Consider the following 22223-nt stretch of genomic DNA (forward strand, 5'->3'; position numbering starts at 1 on the left):
TTCCTTACTCCAAGCCAGAAACTTCTGGCACTTAATTCTATCATTCTTCCGTCCGCGTCATACCATCTGCGAGTGCGGCGCTTCAGACAGTATGAGCTTCTGAAGCTCGATCGACTGGTATTGCAGTGTTTGAAGGTGGCGTGGCGTCTTCCCAGGTGGGCGTGCAGCGCTTTCTTTTACTGTAAGCCTGCATTGGGGGGCTTTGGTGTGTTGAATCTGTGTCGCGAAAGCGACACGCTTTTGATAGCCCAGGCCTTCAAGATGCTGACGTCTCCTGACGACCGTGTCTCTGCCATCGCTTTCGGGCAGCTTAGGCGTTGTGCCAGTCTGAGGTTCGGCACTCCAGATCCTACCCCGTGCCAGCTAGCCAGTTACTTGAATAAGGACCCCCCACCTGAAGGTGCCCGTTCTCGACCGTGCCCAACAGGCGAAAGCTTGTGGGGCCGCGTCCCGGCGGCTACCCGTCGTCTAAATGTACGTTGGTCCGCACGCCCGGATGGCGGTCTCGAGTTGACCGCGGGGAGCTCCAAAATCACCCCTCCCCTAAGAAAAAAAGTGGTTCCGACCCTCCACCAACACAATGACTTGTGGTGGAGGAGACAGTGGGAATCCAAACCTGACCAAGGCAAGACGGTCAGTGCCCACTGTCTGTCCGGATTTTCGAATTCTTGGACTCGGCGACCGGAGCTCCTGGATCACGCGAACCGTGCATTTGCTTATAAAGCCCGCCTAAACCTACTTCCCTTGAAATCAAAACCAAGCCATGGCCACCCATATAAACCTGCCATATGTCGCGCGTGTGGGAAAGCGGAAGAGACTCTCCCTCATATATTGAATCACTGCCCTACCGTGATGCCTGTTGTCACGGAACGACACAATTCGGTATTGTGGGAGATCGTGAAGCATGTACCTGCCGAATGGCAACCCTTGCTTACCATAGATAGTACGGTTCCACAACACGTGGAAGCGGGCGGTGCTGATCTGCGCCCTGACATTGTCCTGCAACGCCCTGACGGTGTCACGGTTGTATGTGACGTCACTTGCCCGTTCGATTACGGCGCGGATTCCCTTCGAAAAGCCGCCGACAGGAAACACGACAAGTACGGCGAGTTATGTGTAAACATATTGGAAGACAGGAAGCGCCCTTGCAGGGACGTCCTGTCACTTCCGTTCGTCGTAGGCTCCCTCGGGAGCTATGCTCCGTTGAGCTCTCGGGCTTTGGCGGCCTTGGGTGTTCCTGCTCGTGGGGTAGCAGAGGTGGCTAGAAAAGTGGCCTCCCTCTCAATCGAAGGTTCCCTCCGTGTCTGGAAAGCTTGGAACGCCGGGCTCACTCGTGGAGGGGCTACGTCATAGAAAAGACGATTCCAGCGATCAGAAGCTCAATTCCCCAACAGCAGAAGCTCTGCAGTAAGCATCCGAGCGCGCAAGACAGCAAACCTCAAAACCCGCCAGTAATTGTGTGACGTCATAGTATGTTAAATCCATTGTTTCATTATCAATTTACCTGTAAACAATTGTCGTTTCATCAGCATGCTGCAGCTCAATGAAGAATACAATCATCATCAATAAAATAAAATAGCAATATATGAATTAAGTATATATTGCATATCGTGAATGGACTCATATCATCATCAATGACGTAATATCATTAACAACACTGGATCTGTATTTTCATATTTCAATATTTTAGATTATCACACACTACCTTCTCCCGATATGCTGCTCTTTCCCGCTCGGATCAACCTCGCGTTGCTTTTAACTCATCGATAATCATGATTTCCCGATCAACTCGATGCAACCTCCAAAGTTTCATCCCACTATTATATATTTTTCCTGGTAACGTAGCCTAGTCATATCTACGCTTCGATCGCTAGTCCCCCCGACCCATCTGGGCGAACCTGCCTCAACGTCTGGCCAGTGCACATCCGTGCTCGTTGGTTCAACGTCAACACTTTTTCGGTAGGTAAAGCATACAATATATTCCCACTTACCATCTTTTTTTTTACACCAATTAATTGAGCCTTTGCTCCAGATTTTAAATAATTTTCGTCTCCCACGAGTATTCAAATCGTCCTTGTAGCTAAGCTTCTCTTCCTCGTGGGAGACCCCAAAGTTTATCCGCTCTGCCTACGGGCAGACCGGGTATAGGAGTCAAACGTACCTGTGTTACGGTCACGTGATGGAGACGTGGGCGCTGCCTGGCTTTATAAAACTTCTGTCGCCCGGCCCGTCGTGAGCTGACCTTTTTGCGTTTGCAGAAAGCAAATCCCGTCTCCCTGGCCCGTTCCGCCATTCTAACTTTTGCGGACGAGTCGCACAAAAATCTCGATCCACACTTTCCTTCCACAGGTACCTAGACTCCCCAGCCTGGCCCCCGCGACCTAAGCTGGTGGACTTCCCTTCCGGGTGCATCGCCACCCCATAATCACGCCGCTCCCCGCCTCCACGGGGCGTGGCAGGCCGGTTCTTTAAAGTCTCTGACCTGGCTATGTTTATTGTGTTCTTCTCGCCGTGTCAATTATTTTGTACTCGTGCGTCGTTGACCAAAATAAAACAGTTCATCATCAAGAATACAATCATCATCAATAAAATAAAATAGCAATATATGAATTAAGTATATATTGCATATCGTGAATGGACTCATATCATCATCAATGACGTAATATCATTAACAACACTGGATCTGTATTTTCATATTTCAATATTTTAGATTATCACACACTACCTTCTCCCGATATGCTGCTCTTTCCCGCTCGGATCAACCTCGCGTTGCTTTTAACTCATCGATAATCATGATTTCCCGATCAACTCGATGCAACCTCCAAAGTTTCATCCCACTATTCTATATTTTTCCTGGTAACGTAGCCTAGTCATAACTACGCTTCGATCGCTAGTCCCCCCGACCCATCTGGGCGAACCTGCCTCAACGTCTGGCCAGTGCACATCCGTGCTCGTTGGTTCAACGTCAACACTTTTTCGGTAGGTAAAGCATACAATATATTCCCACTTACCATCTTTTTTTTTTTTACACCAATTAATTGAGCCTTTGCTCCAGATTTTAAATAATTTTCGTCTCCCACGAGTATTCAAATCGTCCTTGTAGCTAAGCTTCTCTTCCTCGTGGGAGACCCCAAAGTTTATCCGCTCTGCCTACGGGCAGACCGGGTATAGGAGTCAAACGTACCTGTGTTACGGTCACGTGATGGAGACGTGGGCGCTGCCTGGCTTTATAAAACTTCTGTCGCCCGGCCCGTCGTGAGCTGACCTTTTTGCGTTTGCAGAAAGCAAATCCCGTCTCCCTGGCCCGTTCCGCCATTCTAACTTTTGCGGACGAGTCGCACAAAAATCTCGATCCACACTTTCCTTCCACAGGTACCTAGACTCCCCAGCCTGGCCCCCGCGACCTAAGCTGGTGGACTTCCCTTCCGGGTGCATCGCCACCCCATAATCACGCCGCTCCCCGCCTCCACGGGGCGTGGCAGGCCGGTTCTTTAAAGTCTCTGACCTGGCTATGTTTATTGTGTTCTTCTCGCCGTGTCAATTATTTTGTACTCGTGCGTCGTTGACCAAAATAAAACAGTTCATCATCAAGAATACAATCATCATCAATAAAATAAAATAGCAATATATGAATTAAGTATATATTGCATATCGTGAATGGACTCATATCATCATCAATGACGTAATATCATTAACAACACTGGATCTGTATTTTCATATTTCAATATTTTAGATTATCACACACTACCTTCTCCCGATATGCTGCTCTTTCCCGCTCGGATCAACCTCGCGTTGCTTTTAACTCATCGATAATCATGATTTCCCGATCAACTCGATGCAACCTCCAAAGTTTCATCCCACTATTCTATATTTTTCCTGGTAACGTAGCCTAGTCATAACTACGCTTCGATCGCTAGTCCCCCCGACCCATCTGGGCGAACCTGCCTCAACGTCTGGCCAGTGCACATCCGTGCTCGTTGGTTCAACGTCAACACTTTTTCGGTAGGTAAAGCATACAATATATTCCCACTTACCATCTTTTTTTTTTTTACACCAATTAATTGAGCCTTTGCTCCAGATTTTAAATAATTTTCGTCTCCCACGAGTATTCAAATCGTCCTTGTAGCTAAGCTTCTCTTCCTCGTGGGAGACCCCAAAGTTTATCCGCTCTGCCTACGGGCAGACCGGGTATAGGAGTCAAACGTACCTGTGTTACGGTCACGTGATGGAGACGTGGGCGCTGCCTGGCTTTATAAAACTTCTGTCGCCCGGCCCGTCGTGAGCTGACCTTTTTGCGTTTGCAGAAAGCAAATCCCGTCTCCCTGGCCCGTTCCGCCATTCTAACTTTTGCGGACGAGTCGCACAAAAATCTCGATCCACACTTTCCTTCCACAGGTACCTAGACTCCCCAGCCTGGCCCCCGCGACCTAAGCTGGTGGATTTTCCTTCCGGGTGCATCGCCACCCCATAATCACGCCGCTCCCCGCCTCCACGGGGCGTGGCAGGCCGGTTCTTTAAAGTCTCTGACCTGGCTATGTTTATTGTGTTCTTCTCGCCGTGTCAATTATTTTGTACTCGTGCGTCGTTGATCAAAATAAAACAGTTCATCATCGACTGATCGAACTCTCGCAAGATGTCGCACTCAAGCGTAGAGAAGATTACAATCAAGCGAAAAATATGCTCCACACTCTGGACGCTCATCCAGACCACGTCCTGGAAGATCGTCGCCCGGAATTCTTGGAGAAAATCAACAACTTCTACGATTATAAAGCAGTCGGATCGCAAATCAGATCCAGAACTATCCCAACTAGCGATGAAGAGCCATCTAAAAGCTTCTTCAAAGCAGAGGAACAAAATTGTAAAAGTAGCTCTATCACTGAGATACACGACGCAAATAACACAACACTCACCAAGAAAGAAGACATTCTCAAAGAAGTACACAGCTTCTACCACTCCCTATGGGGTGTAAAAGACAACATAAACTCTCAAGAACAAAACAACTATTTAAACATTCTTGGAGAGGCCAAAATTGAGGAAGACGCAGCTGAACAAGCGGAACAGCTGATCAGTCTCAAAGAAGTAAAAACCGCCATCGATTCTCTTAACAAGGATTCTGCACCTGGATCAGATGGTCTCGGCTCATTACTCTACCAAAAATGCTGGCATTTCCTGAAACACGACATTCTAGAGATGCTTACAAATTGCTACTTGAGAAAAACAATGACTCCCTCAATGAGAGAAGCAAAAGTGAAGTTAATCTTTAAAAAAGGTGAAAAAGAAAAGCTCAAAAATTGGAGACCGATCTCTCTGCTCAACACAGACTACAAGATCTTGAGCAAAATCCTCTCCAACAGACTCACACCCATGATCACAAACCTGATTTGTCCGAATCAGAAATGTGGACTGCCAAACCGCAGAATAGAGCATGTTACAATGAATATACAAGCTGCCCTGGAAGCTTCTCAAACACAGCACAGGGACTTGTACGTCATGATAACTGACTTTGAAAAAGCTTTCGATAGAGTTAGTCACTCCTTCCTCTATGGAATCTTGAAGAAACTCGGAGTAAAACCAATAATGATGAATTACCTGTCATTAGTTTACCACAAAACAAAAAGCAAGATAGAAATCAATGGAGCTTTAACAAAACGAATAAACGTTAAAAGGGGCATACGACAGGGTTGTCCCCTCAGCATGCTCTATTTCATAATCTGTGCTGACGTTCTCACCCGACGCATAGAGAAAAACCATCTGATCAACGGTTTTCGCTTTTCTAAGCTGACAATCAAAATCCAGCAATATGCGGACGACACCACATTCATCACAAGAGACATTCCATCTCTCAAGGAAATCAACAAAGAACTAGCCATCTACCAGACGATGTCCGGCCAGAAAGTGAACCAGGGAAAGACCCAGATCCTGGCGTCCAAACCTGATCTGGCCCAAAAAGCTCAACAGCTCTTTCCAGAAGCTGCGATCTTGAACAACGTCAAGATCCTGGGCATCTGGCTAGGAACAAACAAAACAGAACTTGACAAGATGAACTGGCAGACCGCCATCAAAAAAACTCAAACGATCGCCAACATCCACAAACCAAGAAGACTCTCCCTCTATGGAAAGATCTCCATCATCAACACTCTCTTGGTACCCGTCACTCTGCATCTGAGTAGAGTCCTGATGCCAACACAACAACACATCAAAGAACTCAACAAAATCCTTTTCAACTTCCTCTGGTATCCTTCACCATTCGAACAGCTCCAGAGAAGCAAAACACTTCCTCCTGTCAAAGATGGAGGCATCAACATGGTGGACATCCAATCAAAATTCCAAACTAGTCGCATAGACAGAATTCGTCACCTCTTCTCACTAGAAGACACCACCGAAATCTGGCACGAATGGGCCATGTTCAATTTGAGTTACAGAATGAGACACATTAATCCTCATCTGTTCTCCAACAGCATTCCGCATGCCCCAATTCCAAACGAAATGTATGCGGACATCTTCAAGTCCTTTTGCAAACTCAAAGGCTTGAAACACGACTGGGAAAATACTTCCTACAAAAATATCTACATCAATCTGAAAACGCAAAATGAAAAGAAAATTGACAAGATTGATCAAAACGGAAAGAAGATTCCTTGGAATGAGATCCTCTTGAAAAACAAGGGAATCAAACTCCTCCTTCCACCTCACCTATCCTCCATGTCCTTTCGGATTGCACATGGAGGATACAAATGGGGAGACTTTAATAGATCAACACATTCTGACAGAATAACAAATTGCAAATTCTGCAGAAAACCAGAAGACAATGTTGCTCACGTCCTCACCAAATGCTCTTTTGCACTAGGAATATGGGAGCGCCTGAAACAACAATATCTTGGCCTAACCAAAGAAGACATGGAGATAACAAAAGACATGATCCTCTACAACCAAATCCCTGACGGACAGAAGAACAACCCGATTCTTTTGACCATGATGAATGTCGCCAAGCACACCATCATCCAAAAGAAGATATCTCTGGACATAGGCGACACATATATACAGGACACAAAACGGTCCACCATCCAAGCCCTGTGGGTCATCATGACAAAAACGAAAAACATAACACAAAAGCATAACATTCCTTTGTCATCTGACATTTCTACTCCTTCCAAACCTCCTCCTACGGTCAGAAGAACCAGTCGAGATCCACTCTTCAACCGCCCTCTCAGTCGTCCTTGGTGGTAGGGATGACTGATTGCAGCGGTGGATCTCACTAGCACAGTACGGTCGTAGATCATCTTTGAAGAAGCTTAGACAGCCAAGGGCGTAACAACCCACCTTTAACCCGTCCCTCTCACTCATCTACAACGGCCTGATGCCGGAAGAGTGATTGCAGCGGGAGATCTTTAACCGTCCCTCTCCGTTGTCCCACTCGCTCTGGGATGACAGGATTGCAGCGGCCCATTCCAAGACGACTCTGGGGTCAGCGAAAGCTACCCTCTCTCTGGCCGCTCCTCTCTGGCATCTCCGACAAATGAGGTGTCAGACTGCAGTGGCCCGTTTCCCACAAGCAGGTGCCCTTCTTCAAGCGGGCAACAAGAAGATACACACACATAAACAATTACAAATAAAATTAAAATTAACTCTCTACCAAAACGCGCTAGTTCTTGAGCTTGACCCGCCATCTCCTAGACTGCTCCAAGATCAGCAAGAGGAAAGTTGAGACAGGCAGATCAGCTTGAGGCAGCCACTAACCAAACATTTACATCCACAGATTACCATCTACCGCGGTGGGTCCCTTCGGTCGTAGTGAGTCCCTCTCCTACCTGGTAGGTATCTTCCATGTAAGTATGGTGTGCCTGCTGAGTGTTTGGGTGTGTGGACGGCTCCCGGAGCGGACGCACTAATGATGAGACAGGAAACAAATCCATTCCATATGGACAATTTGTAAACCTGCAAGATGTAGTGGTATCCATCTTGAACTCTGAGCGTTGCGCGAGAAAAAAAAAATACGTTGTTGAAGTCAACGTTTATGGCTGTTAGCCACTTGAAAATATGGGCTTGTATAAATATACTGTCATGTTTTTTTTTGTTTTTTTCAAAATTGTAATTCGAAAAGTTTTACAACCTACCGGTAGGCTTCTAGTTTTCACAATTTTGGTTCAATGCAGGACTAACCCAACTTTGTAATAGTAAGTTGTCGTGTAAAGCATTTGTCTTTATAATTCAGGAAACCGGCCGACTACCATGACTCCGATGAAATAAGGGAACACGATTTGCTTTGTGTTTCATCTGACTGTGACAGGTAAGGATGTGGATGGCCATGTGATTTTAGACCAAAGGGATATTTATATTTCCAGAAAATGAAGAGTTGTTATTTTTCGTAGCCAAATGTTGCCATAATCAGCGACGGATCTAGTGGCGCACTTGGTCATGTGCTCTTCCAAAAGTGAGAAAAATGCACTTTTTTCGGTTTTGACAAGATGTTCTTGTTTGATTTGCGCATTCAACTACATTTACATTAACCTAACCAACGGAAAAAGGGTGCGTGTGTTATAAGTCAGTAGCTGATTTAATGGAAGAGTGAAGAAGTTTGGTCATAAGCCCTTTAAACAGCTGCTGAGAACTAAAGTTGTTTTATCAAGTAAAACAACCCTGTCCCTCAATCAGCTGCATAAAGTAAGAGGGCTCGAAAAAGTTGTCCGAAGTCTTTTTGTATACAAACTGATATGCTTTCTTCTAATAACAACGGTTCTTATGACAAGATGGAAAGAGCATGATAGCTTACTCGCGTCCCGATCACGTAATTGATGATTAAAAATCTACAGTTCGGATGTAAGCTTCGCTTAGTGCTAATGAATTAAAGCCTGATCGTTAATATTAAAAAATAGTAGGCCTGTATTTGCTAAATTAACTTCCAGGAACTGTGTCAACCATAATGAGACTTGATATCCAAGTTACTTCCTTAAGAAATGGTCGGTAAAGCGTGAACATCTCAATTATTTCCAATAACGTAGGCAGAGAGTTACAGGGCTACTTTTGGTTCTGGACTTAGGATGACTTTCGGGACCAGAACATCTCCAAGAGGCTTTAGAAGATGAACAAGCACCACATGTTTTAATGCTTTCTATAATGCATTTTCTCAAGTTTGTGCTATTTTGGGGGTGTCTCTTGCTTTGTGGAGATAGCTGACATTTTCTTCGATGATTTTACTGGTATTCTCCCCTTTACGTCTGTTTAAAAATTTTTTTTTAGCGGTGTCCTGTATTAAGGGGCGGAAATGTTATTGGTACCTGGCCAAAATTAGCCTCTCAACCTCTGTGGTAATTTTATTCATCGACAGTTGTTTTTGCAGCGACAAGCGATCACAAAGCACCTTTTCCGAAGATTTCAGCGACATTTTTAACTTGATCTGCGATGCTAATCAATTGAAAGTCAAAGGAAGATTTGGGTAAGCTTGAGTTATTCTTTAACTGATTTACTTGCACGCCAAGAAAAAAATGCAGCCGAAAAATTACATAGTGCTGGCCTACTTCGTTGGATAAAAGTGTAATGTCGCAAAGCTACGATAAAGTTAATAATAATGATCATGCAAAAAGATTTTGTGGAATATTAGTTAGGCAAAAACATCGAAGAAATCAGGGTGGTTCAAATAATTTTCAAAAATAAAAATAAAATTTCAAAGATAAAAAGTACGAAATGAAGCTTTTTTTATTTTCGAAAAGCTTTTTTAAAGCAGTTGTGTAAAGTCCTTCTGAGTTATGAAACATTGCATTACAGAAGATGCTTCAATATATCCATTATCCATGTTTATTTATATGTAGACCTCTCGTACCGTATGACGTTATAAGATTTCAACGACCGGTACAGTTATTTATGCCATTTATGTATGACATTGCAGATTGATATATGCTGTAGAAGACAAGGTGTCCAGACGATTTTGCTTGAAAGGTATTAGACCTAATTTTTATACATTTTTTTAGATTGCTAATTTTCAGCCTATAATGAAAGTGACTTTGTTTTTTAATTGGGAATTTCTACATTTTTTATCGATATAATCACTACAAAATATTAGCTAGTATCTTTCAAGTTTGTGATAGTCCTGTGTTTTAAATTGTTATCTTACTACGTCGTCAAAAAACAATCACACTCGGGTTATGAGATGAAACATTTAATAACCAATTGAGGCTTTTGTTCACTGAAATATAGAAACACAAAACAATAAGAACTAAAGACAAACTAATAGCAATAGGTAACGTAGTAGGCATACAACACAAACTTCTACTGTAACATATAGTTTCAAACATAAGACTGCGACGCTCTGGCAAAGCAGTTGAAAGGAAAGGTTGCTTGCGGTGCCAGAGGCATCGCGCTTCCTAATCAAGCAGCAGATGACGTAACTACCAAACACAAATTCCAGACGTTGTCAAGACGTAAATACCACATTCTTCCCTCCTTCATATTCGGAACATCATCTTCGAATAAAACAATAACAAAACGATACAATAACAAACAGATACATTTCTTACACGATAAATAAATGCATTACCTACAGGCACCTCAAACGTCGTATATATTGTGACCATATCTTTCAGGTGGTCTAGTTACTCTAGAAGAACGTCTCGGGTGTGTAGAAATGGTTAAGGGAGATTCAGTCATTTCATGATTAGTTTCTTAAGAAGTATGAGCATCTGTATCAATATCCGGTGTAAGATTTTGCTCTGTACCTGCGGTTTCTGTTGAAGGGTTTCGTTTTGTACATGGAGGTTCTGATGTAAGATTTTGTTGTGTGAGTGGAGTTTGAAAGGGAGATTCAGAAGGAGTAGAAATGTTATCATTGTTTGATCCATTTCTAGGTGTTGGGGCAAGATCGTTGGTTGAGACGGAAGATTCTCGACCGTTGGGAAATCGCACATGGGCGAAACTTGGGTTTGCGTCCAATTGCTCGACCTCTTCCACAAGCGGATCGCTTTTATTTCGGACAAAACGTCGGAGTAGGACTGGTCCTGGCTGGATAAGCCAGCTAGGAAGAGATTGACCGAACATACTTCGACGACTAAACCCCAGAAATCGTTCGTGGGGTGTGGTGTTGGTTGCAGTGCATAAGAGAGATCGTACTGCGATCGTACTGCGTAGAGCTTCGGGTAGGACTGCCTCCCAGCAGCTCTCGGGCTGTCCATACGTTCTTAAAAAGAGTTTGACAGTTCTCCAAACAGTTTGATTAATTCTTTCACATTGAGAGTTGCCGGTAGGATGGTATAGTGTACTCCGGCTACTCGCAATTCCTCTGTCTAAAAGATATTGCTTGAGATCTTGAGACATGAATGAAGAGCCTCGGTCGCTGTGGATATACAAGGGATGACCAAATAAAGAAAAGAGTTGACCAAGGCATCGAATAACAGTGGGCGAAGTCATGTCTTTACATGCAAATGCGAAAAGATAGCGACTATGCTCATCAACAACAATCAACATATACTTATTCCTGCCATCGAGGGGTCCTTTAAAGTCAATGCTGAGTCTTTCCCATGGTCTCATCGATTTAATCAACAATTCGGGTGATTTACGATAAAATCGAAGTTTTAATTCAGCGCAGGCTTTGCAGTGCAAACAAACATTTTTGACATCTTCCATAGAAAAGGGCAGATTTTTGGTGCGAATGAAATGGGACAAACGTGAAATGCCAGGGTGCCCAAGTTTTTCATGGATTTTGGTAAGATCGGGCGAGTTAGAAGATAGTGTACACGCTCTGGATAACGCATCTGGAACTAGATTGCTCTTACCGGGTCGATGCAAGATGTCGTAATCGAAATTTCCCAATTCGGCACGCCACAGCTGGATTTTGTTGTTTTTAATTTTACCTAGTCGTTTTGGGTCAAACATGAAGGAAACGGCCCTTTGATCTGTCAGAAGTGTAAACTTGCGGCCATGTAATAAATGGCTCCACTTTCTAACCGCATCCATGATAGCCGAAGCTTCTTTTTCTACAGTTGAATAGTTTGCTTCGCAACGAGAAAATGTTCTATAGTGAAAGGCAACAGGTTGCCCTCCCTGATTTAAAGTGGCAGCTAAGGTATGCTCCGAAGCGTCGCACTCCACTACAAATGGAATTCCTTCTTTGACACTGGTGAGGCAAGCAGATGCAAGACCCTCACGTAAAGTTTCGAAACTTTTAATAGCGTCAGGGGGTAGAGGAAAAGAAGATGATAGTTTGGATTGTACTAAAGGTCTAACCTTTTCAGAGAAATCAGGTACCCATTTGGCATAGCAAGAAAACATTCCCCAAACCCGTTGTAATTCCGGTTTAGATTTCGGCAAGGTAAGTTCGAGCAAGGGTTTAAGGCGTTCGGGGTCAGGTTTGATTTTGCGGTGTGAAAGTCTATAACCCAGTAAGTCAATCTCATTACGAGCAAAAACACATTTCGATTCATTAAAAGTTAAGCCCTCGGCTTTAGCTGCAGCAAACAAGGCGTTTAATTTCGCGTCATGATCTGCTCGATCATTGCCACACACAGTTATATTATCAAGATAGGCATAGGCAGTGTTTTTTTAAGGTGTTTTGGGGGACCGAAACGGTCCCCCAAATTTCTCCAGCGGTTTTCCAAAATGTGGACTTGCAACTACAGTAGAAAAGTAATGGTTGTTTCTCGCTATGTCTTAAGCAAATATGGCTATTTTTTGGTATTTAAATGAAACACTTGCGGTCTCTTAAAACTACTTAGCGGTCACCCAAACCAAACCTTAAAAAAAAACCTGGGCATAGGTGTCAGTCAAATTATGCTTTTCGATCAGTTTGTCAACAATTCGTTGAAAAAACGACACACCGTTAGTAACACCAAATGGTAAGCGCGTGAATTGAAATAATTTTCCTTCGGCTTCAAAAGCCGTAAATGGACGGTCAGCAGGACAAAGCGAAATTTGATAATAGGCGAATTTTAAATCTAAAGTGCTAAACACAGATCCTTCTGCGATTTTCGCAATTTGTTCACTTATTTTAGGAAGCGGATAAGCATCAAGTAACGTAAATCTATTTATAGTTTGTGAATAGTCGACAACCATTCTTGGTTTATGTCGTCCATCTCTTGCAACCAGCACTTGCTTTCGCCAAAGTGAATACGAAGGTTCGATAATTTTCTCGGACAAAAGTTTGCTTACCTCCTCCCGGATGAATTTACGATCTTCTTGATTGAAATTCCGAGACTTAGTAGCGATGGGCTTGGAGTTAGGTTCCAAACTTTGGAATAAACGAGGAGATTCCATGTTTGAGGCAGATACTCCGCAGTAAGTGTCTCCGATGACTAACTTTCTTTGTGATCCATCAAGTTTGAACACAACTTCTTCATGCTGGTTGAGGAAACCTTGGCCTAGTATAATGTCGGCACAAAGTTTTGGTACTACTCCAAAGACGACGTTGGCATACTTTCTGTCTTGAAGTTTGACGTCTGTACACACTGTCCCCAGCACTTGTGCAGTCAGTTGGTCCGAAGCCATTGAAACTTTAGATGGCTTGCCTTGAGGTTGCAGTTTAATAAATTTTGCAGCTTTGGCACTCATGAAGTTGTCGGATGCACCTGTATCCAGCAAGCAATCGAAATCCACCCCTTTTATTTGTGTACGTAGTGTAGTTTTGTTTAAACATTCTGGGACTGTACCAAGAACAGAATACAAGTGAGATTTTTCAGCATCATCATTAGCTGTTTTGTCATCGTCAAGTGGGGACTTGTGGCCTGCAAATGGTATTGCGGCTGCTTTCAGAAGGTTGTTTTGGCAAACCCGTTGAAAATGTCCGATCTTGCCACAAGTATTGCAAAGCTTGTCTTTCGCTGGACAGAAGTATCTGCCACCAGCATGGAGACTACCTCCACAAAAAAAACACTTGCGCTTTGCGCATCCGTTAGAAACTGTAGGTTTCATTGTTGCCGTTTTCACATCGCTGCTGGATTGGTTAGAAATGGATGATGCACGCTGGGGTGAATTAGTTAAATAAGAATTTGAGTGTTTTTTGGCTTGGTCCAGCATTTGAGCTTTTCTAATGGCAGTTGGTAAATCCAATTTTTGCTCTTCAAGTAATCTCTGTCGAATTGTATTGGAGTTGATGCCATTAATAAAAGCATCTCTTGTAATTTCGTCTTTGTAGGTCTCGGCGTCTACATTTTCAAATTCGCATTCTCTTGCTAGTTGACGTATTGCGTGAATGTATTCATCGATGGTCTCTTCAGGATTTTGAACTCTGGTCATTAACAAATGTCTAGCAAACACAACATTTTTCTTTTGATGATAAGCATTGTCGAGCGCTGTCTTTGCTGCGACGTAGGTACCTGTATCTGCGATGAAGGCGTAGGTTCTATGTGAGAGTGAGTTTGCTAGTAACCCCAGCTTGTCGATGTTTTCTGGATTTCCTTCGTTTCTTTCAACCGCAGTTAGAAAAGTTTCAAAAGTTTTTTTCCAGTGATCGTATATTTTCTTTGCTTCGGGATCCTCTGGAAGGATCTCCAGCCTGTTGGGTCGCAGCAATTTGTCCATTAATACAAGTGAATAAAATTGAGATAAAACATTTAATAACCAATTGAGGCTTTTATTCACTGAAATATAGAAACACAAAACAATAAGAACTAAAGACAAACTAATAGCAATAGGTAACGTAGTAGGCATACAACACAAACTTCTACTGTAACATATAGTTTCAAACATAGAGGCATCGCGCTTCTTAATCAAGCAGCAGATGACGTAACTACCAAACACAAATTCCAGACGTTGTCAAGACGTAAATACCACAGACGTAATTGTTTTCTTACTAGACGTAATTGTTTTCTTACTACGTCGTCAAAAAACAATCACACTCGGGTTACTCCAGTCACTTAACCTAATTTTAATCTTTGTACTAATCTATTAGAGTTGGAGGAGATCTACTCCAGATAAAGTAAACTTTTATGTTTTTTCTGCATAATCTATTACTTGTTTTTGTTGTGGTTTTCATGAAAAGTTTTCATTTAGTGTCAAAAGAAGACAACGAAAGCAAAAATGCAATCAACAATGAAATCAAGATTCTGCAAGTGCTTTCTCACTCAAATCATGTCAACATTGTGAAATACTTTGGTAGCAGCACCACACCAAATACGATTGGATTTTTCATGGAGTATTGTACAAATGTAAGCTAAACTTTGAAGTTTGTTGTGTTGTCCTCCCCGTTAGCTCAGTGGTTACTCGATCGATTTAAGATTAAGCGGCGCTGGTTCGACTCTCGGGGTGTGCGCTTGAGCAACGCATTTCCGGACTGCTCTCCATTCAGCAGCACTAAGTGGATGAAATAATTCTCCGACAACAACACTTCAACAACAAGCGGAAACTTCACTCTGTCATTCTCGTTGACCGAGCCTGCGTCAGTGGTTCAAATCCTGTACAAGTATGCGAAACTGCCAGGATTAAACTCTCAAAAAAGCTTTATCAGTCCGAGGATAAAGATTAAACAAAAGTTGTTTTTTTTAGAAAAATTATGTGTCACCACAACAAATATGGGAACCACATTGCTGACGGAATTGGGTTTAATCCTCTTTTTGGATCAGGTTTTCAGTCATGTTAGTTCTACAGTATATCTAATTGGGTCAAACCAGATGGTCTTTATTGCGTTTAGTTGCTGCTAAAAGTTCCTCGCTAAATTTAAGTAGGCTAATGTAATGATTTAATGTGTGAATTATCAGAACGATGCAGAACAATACGTAGATTAGTTGTTGATGGGCAAGATTGTAGATTCATCAAAAGTGTGTCCACCTTTTTTATAAAAATTACTGTTCGGTTCTGCAGGCCATAGCCTTAAGAAGGGTCTTAAGCAATTGTCTCTAGACAAGCGTGCTGTTCATAATAATGAGAGAAAAATCAAGGGCTATATTGTCGAAGGAGCACCACTCCACAATCGACAACGTGCCTTTAAATTGTCTTGTCAAAGACAAAGCTACATCATTTTTGGCGGTGTCGAACCGAGTGTCTTTCGGACGTCAAACCATGGCTCTCACCACCCGGCTATACAATAACCCTATAATACTGCAGCCTAGGTCATGATGTTTAAAGTTTGATTCCAAACAAGAAGGATTTCTTTGTGAACGTACGCAACATCTTAAAGTGTTATTGATTTTAGGGATCTTTAAGAGACTATTTGGATCAAAACACATTTGATCAAGCGCAGTTTCTGTCATTCGCAAGAGATCTGGCTTCTGCAATAGCGTTTTTGCATTCATTCGATGGAACAGGTAACATTACGTTTTTCTTCTATTTTCGCTATAGGCTACACATCTCTTGGTAAGGATCTAATAAAAAACATGGCTACTCATTACTCAATCATCAGTAAGCCCTAATTACTTCAATCGTATATCATCTTTTAGCAAAGTTTTCCTAACAAATTTTGACGAGTGGTATGCCATTTCATGCAAGTTGTAAAAACCAAAAAAAAAGAACTGCCAAAAAGGTGAAATCATAATTTGCAAATTGCGAAAGTTTACTAGCTATCTCGCCGTTTAGCTTGATAGGCATGCATTGTTTTAACTAAGTTATAGTTTATGATCCTCCATACAGATTAATCTCAAGTAAAATTCTACATCAATTAGTAGCTACAACAGAGCAGGGCTATGTAACAATTTGAAAAAATGCTGGCCCATTTCATACCAATGCAGTCGCCTTTGTTCTTGGTTGAAATGCATTTGTGATATGTTTTTCAGAGCCTTACAAAGAATGCATTGTTCACCGTGACATCTGTAGCGCCAATATGCTGCTTCGTGGCGATTTGACACTAGTTGCAGCCGATTTCGGAACTTCAACAATGCTATTCGAACCGAATACGATTTCTGACGTAAACGCTGCGGTAGGTTATGGACAGTATTGGCTAGCCTACTATAACGAGGATATAATCAACCAAGTTTGGACTCGTCTTAAATCTTTCTAGGAATTACTACCAGGGCTGCCAGCTTGAATTTGAAAAATTTATTGTTTGCTACTAAACGTGAAAAAAATTCCATTGATTTGCACTTATAAAAAAAGATTGCTTTCTCTTCACTAGTTCATTGTCAAAAAGCTCATATATATGAATTAGAATGATAATAGACTGAAAAAAACTGCTACAATTCTTAACTGCAGAAAAAATTGCCGGTCACAAAACTTCAAATTGTTATGAAAAGGACTTTCATGAAAGCAATATTGAATCACCGAAGTCAAAATTGCAACAAATCATAAATAGGGGAAGGGAAGGTAATTTGATACGGAAGGTAATTTGATACACCCCCCCTACAGAAATGTACAAAAAATATTAGTCAAAAATATTGTCATTAGGTGGAAGATCTGTGAAAATAATGCCTACAAAAATTGCACCATGCAGCTAACTCGTGCTTTTATGGCATAAAATTGTAAAAGTGTGTTTTTTGAGTATTTTTGTAAAAATTTTAACTCATGGTTATTTTCGTCTGGAAAATTAAAGAAAAGTTCCTGAAAGATAAAACCTAACTCATTTGACAGTTCATTGATAAGGCTTCAAGGGCATGTCACGTTTTTTCTGCAATGTGCATCCAAGCATACAAAAATCAGAATTTTATAACTTTTTTTGAAAAAGGTAAATTGATACATGTGGAGAAGGTAAATTGATACAGTATAGTAAATTCTTTTTGTGACTGTAATAAATGTTGTTATTGATCTAGTTGATTTAAATAAGTTATTCTTCATTAACAAGACCTGCTACTTTGGGAAACAACTATTATATGGGCTTTCGTAGGCCTACACGCTATCTGCTTTCAAAAAATGAGAAAAGTGCAAAGCACCCCCCTTGAATAAGAACTCCAGCCAATGATCCTTCCCATGTCCATCCCGCTGCAGAAGCTTCGCCGCATACATAGGCCTCAATAGTCGTCCTTGCACCCAAGCACGCCAACCACATTTTAAATTTTCATTTATTGCTTTGCTGTCAAAGGGGATTTCTGTATTAGTTTTACTGTCTCAAATTACCTTCCGGGTGTATCAATTTACCTTCCATGGAAGGTAAATTGATACATTTGAGTAACGTTTTTAAAATTTAAATTAAAAAAAAAGTAACAAAAATAGAAAAGTGAAAATGTTTTTAAAAAGTGTGTAAGGGATCAGACTTTCATTTCAGCTAAAAATCAATAGTTTGTGACACGTAATTTTCAGTTAACAGGCAAAAATGTTAAAAGTGTATCAAATTACCTTCCCTTCCCCTAATGAGCTTGAACCTAAGCTTGCAAATAACTTTCTTTGTGAAAACCAAGTTCTCAGCACCGGTACCCAACCCGGATTTTTCTATTTCTGAGTAGAATACGTCATAGGACACTGACGTAGCTACAAAGAAAGTTTTAGGGGGCATAAAAACTGTTGGGGAGCAAACATTTGAATTATTAAAACAAAGAGTTCGTTTAAAATTATAACTGAATGCAGCTAAACGTTTATGAAACGTCATTCAACATGTAATACTATGTTGTATTTGTATGTCATTAAAACGTTGTAGTAGCATTAAAACTTATTTTTTGGGGGGAGGCAAGATAATATGTTGGGGTGACTTCTTCTCCAGGCCCCCGTGGCTACGTACCTGTATTAACATAGCGAATAGACTTGGGCTAACGATCCATAGCATCCAGTGATCTAGTAAAATAAAATAGTTTCACAAGGTTTGAAAATAAGACACGTATACCTGGAACTATCATTGGTATACAGTTGTACAAATTAGGGAAGATTGATGTAGGTCTTAATCGATGATGAAAGGCTTTCTACAGTAGTCTTCGCTCTACGTAACTTTGGATAGAAACTCGTACTTTGATCGTAACATTCATTGTGTTTATAGTGGTTATTTTTTGCAGCATGTAAAAGCAGTGGGTACTCCATTTTACATCGCTCCTGAAGTCTTAAACTTATCCATAGACTTGAATCATCTCAGCAATTCTCTGAAGCAAGCTGATGTTTATTCCATGTCACTTGTCATGTGGGAAATGACAAGTAGATGTTCCTATTTTTATCGTAAGTTAAATTATAGCATTGAGTCTGAATCTAGAATGGTCTACTTTACGTCGAATGGTGGACAGAATATCCTGTCATCGAGCATCTTGCATAATTACAATGGTTTATGACTTTTAGGCTACAAAAGCGAATCGTCAATAAGGAATATTGCGATTATAATATATAATGTTGCGACTTCGACTTCTGCAAGCAACCTTTTTCTGGGAACTCCTGGTTTGGTTGGTTTTGAATATTTATCTTCGAACTGACAAAGCCTTGATAGGTTATTCCTGGTAGTTTCGCATACCTGTGGCTTTGGTGCAGGGCCGGTTACCGAGATTGACAGAACAAAAAGTTTTCCGATTGTTGAAGCGTTGTTGTCGGTGAGCTAATCCATCCACTAAGTGCCGCTAAATGGAGAGCAGTTTTGAAATGCGTTGCTCAAGCGCGCACCTGAGAGACGAACCAGCGCCGCTTGGTTTTAAGTCGGGGGGGGGGGGGGTAACCACCAAGCTAACAGGGCGGACGTCGTCATGTTTATTCTATAAAATTAACCTGTAATTCAAGCAGGTTAGAATTGTAGGATAATTATGTGCGCCGTGTTAGTTCCACCTCGACCAGGTATAAATCTCTACCTAACCTATACCAAACAGCAGGATAAAATTTTTTGAAACTTTTTCATATCGAAGATGTTTCTTGATGGTGAGCATGCCAGACTTGGTATTTTTCTCATCTTGACGTCCTGCGTTGAAGTTCTTACTGACTGAATTAGGATAACATCTTATTTAATCTAGGTTCATAGGCTATTGAAAAATTTTATTTGGTGTCTGCTGCTATAAGTTCTACAGATAAGCGTTTTAAATAAATATTAACCATCTAACTCTACAGCTTTAAAATTAGCCATTTTTTAGCTTTTACCCCTTTGGTGCATCACTGTTTTGGATTAATACTAAAGGTTTAAGGTTGTTTTTATTGTAGGTTCAAACACAACTCTTCCATCTCACACACTTCCATACCAAAATAATGTCAGCAACACTTCAGAACTCATCGATTACGTCGTTTTCGCGAAACGTCGGCCAAAATTTCATTTTCTTGAGGAAGAAAATGAAACTGAATTTAGCAATCCGGCATCAAAAACCCATGACCCATTTACTCAAAGTATTGTTACTGTGATTTCACAATGCTGGGACAAAGATGAAGATACACGGCTTTCGGCTTCCTGCGTTTGTGAGCGGATTGCTTCTTTAGCAAAAAAACACTTGAAAACAGCTTTTATAGAACAAACTATAACGTGATATCTGTCTGCTAAAAACAAAGAATAGCTACATGAAACTTTCGATAACTGAGATTTATAAACAGATTTATTCCTTCGAATTGTGTTTGTTATGACTTATGATACATGAGCCAACAGCGTAAGGATCCCCAAATGCTATCGTTTGCCTGTTTAAACTGTTTCTAATAACTTGTTTCATTCAACTTTGCAATCCATACAGTAGAGTATTGTAGCCTATCGTTTCTAATATAAAGCTAATAGGTTTACGTGATTTGTATATGGTTTGGTTGATTTTGAATCTTTGTCTTCAAACTGACAAAGCCTTTGATAGGTTATTTTGTGGCAGTTTCGCACACTTGTAGAGGCTTTGAACCACTGACGCAGGGCAGGTCACTGAGAAGGAGAGTGAAGTTTCTAAAGTTGTTGAAGTGTTGTTTTCGGTGAGCTAATCCATCCACTATTTGGCGCTGAATTCATAACAGTACTTGAAATGCGTTGCTTAAGCGCACACTCCAAGAGCAGAGTCAGCGCCGCTTAATCTTGAGGGGTGCGTTTGACCACTTGCACTTGCTGCAGACTTTCGTAACGCTGGATCGGATGGAGTTCCTGACCACAAGCCACGAGTTTAAAGATTATCATGAAGAAAGTTACAATATTTCATGCCGTAGGGGCAACAAACTATTGGCTTTGATTCAAAATTTCAGTTGGGTCACTAATGATAATAATACACTAATAATAATGCAAACTTCACAGATGTAGATATGTAGTCTACTAAGTTTACTGTATTTTTCTTTTTAAAGAGACAAATGGCTTTATATTTCTTTAAACAATGTTATTTGTTCGTGTTTTCCCGGTGTTTTTTAAGGTGTTTTGTTAAGCTAATTTAGCTTTTTTTGTATTTGTCTGGATTATCAGAGTTACAGTTGATATAATTGAAAGGTTAATTTGCTTTGGAAATATTCTATTGTGCTTGGAATGATTTAATCTTTAAAAGCAAAGACTTAGCTTATAACCTACTATTTGTTTTGCTGTTGAAAAATTTAAAACGTAGGCTGTAGGTTAATTATGTTTGAAAACTCTTTTGTTTTAGGAAAGCTTAATTTAACCTCGTAATCTATGTAGTTTTTACATTGTGGCTGATTTAAATTCTGTATTTTCCGTGTGACGTTTTACAGTAAAACTTTTTGTAATTGAACGTATGTAAAGAACATATGGCTGCCCTTGCCATTACCAAGTAGTCTACACAGGTTACAAATATTACGAGGAATCTTACTTAATCAGCTTTCTTGCGGTACAAACAACTTAGTTCCGAAGTTTTATGGTTTGTACGGTATATTATTTCATTCACTAGGACTAGGTTAAGCCGAGTGAAAAACTTCTTTGAAATGAGTTGCTCAAGCGCATACCACGAGAGTTGAACCAGCGCTGCTAAATGGATATTAGATGAACATAATGGCATTGTTATGTTAGACTGGTAATGACAACAAGAATTATTTTATTTTGCACCTTTCTCACAACAAATTACATTAAGGTAACAAAAATAAACTCACAAGTAACGCAGCATTCAAACAATCAGTTTTACTAAAAAACAGACTTACACAACAATAGTCTACCGCATGCTAAGTGGTAGGAAATAGCATAAGAAAGTTGAAGATATGTTTAAACATTGTAAGGAATGATTTCGTATTTATTGCGGAAATCTTATCCTCGGACTAAGAATAAGCTTCTATAGATTTTAAAACCTTGCAGCTCCGCCTACTTGTAGAGGCTTTGAACCACTGACCCAGGCGCAGTCACCCAGATTGACAGAGTGAATTTTCTTTTGTTGTTGTTTGTGAGATTCCATCTATTAGGTGCCGCTAACTAGAGATCTGTTCTAGAAGTGAGTTACGCACGTACTCAAGTGCAGACCCCGAGTATAAAACTACAATTTCTTGTTTATGCTGCTTTTTTCATTGATAAAATCAAGCGTTTAACTGATTGCGCAATA

At 41.1% G+C, this 22223-nt stretch overlaps 1 protein-coding gene across 1 annotated transcript in view; it reads left to right on the top strand.

Moving 5' to 3' along the window:
- The window catches only part of LOC145787483 (activin receptor type-2A-like), a 38220-nt gene extending 16792 nt beyond the window's left edge, over window positions 1–21428 (top strand). Inside the window, exons 6-13 of the mRNA XM_082599233.1 lie at window positions 8210–8284; window positions 9335–9430; window positions 9881–9930; window positions 14971–15125; window positions 16109–16220; window positions 16686–16828; window positions 18825–18981; window positions 19939–21428. Of these exons, the coding sequence (XP_082455359.1) occupies window positions 8210–8284; window positions 9335–9430; window positions 9881–9930; window positions 14971–15125; window positions 16109–16220; window positions 16686–16828; window positions 18825–18981; window positions 19939–20255 (1105 nt within the window). The 3' untranslated portion in view covers window positions 20256–21428. The remainder of the gene's footprint in view (window positions 1–8209; window positions 8285–9334; window positions 9431–9880; window positions 9931–14970; window positions 15126–16108; window positions 16221–16685; window positions 16829–18824; window positions 18982–19938) is intronic.
- Window positions 21429–22223: the final 795 nt, after the last annotated feature.

Source organism: Aplidium turbinatum, chromosome 18 (genome assembly GCF_918807975.1).
Source record: "Aplidium turbinatum chromosome 18, kaAplTurb1.1, whole genome shotgun sequence".
NCBI lineage: Eukaryota > Metazoa > Chordata > Ascidiacea > Aplousobranchia > Polyclinidae > Aplidium > Aplidium turbinatum.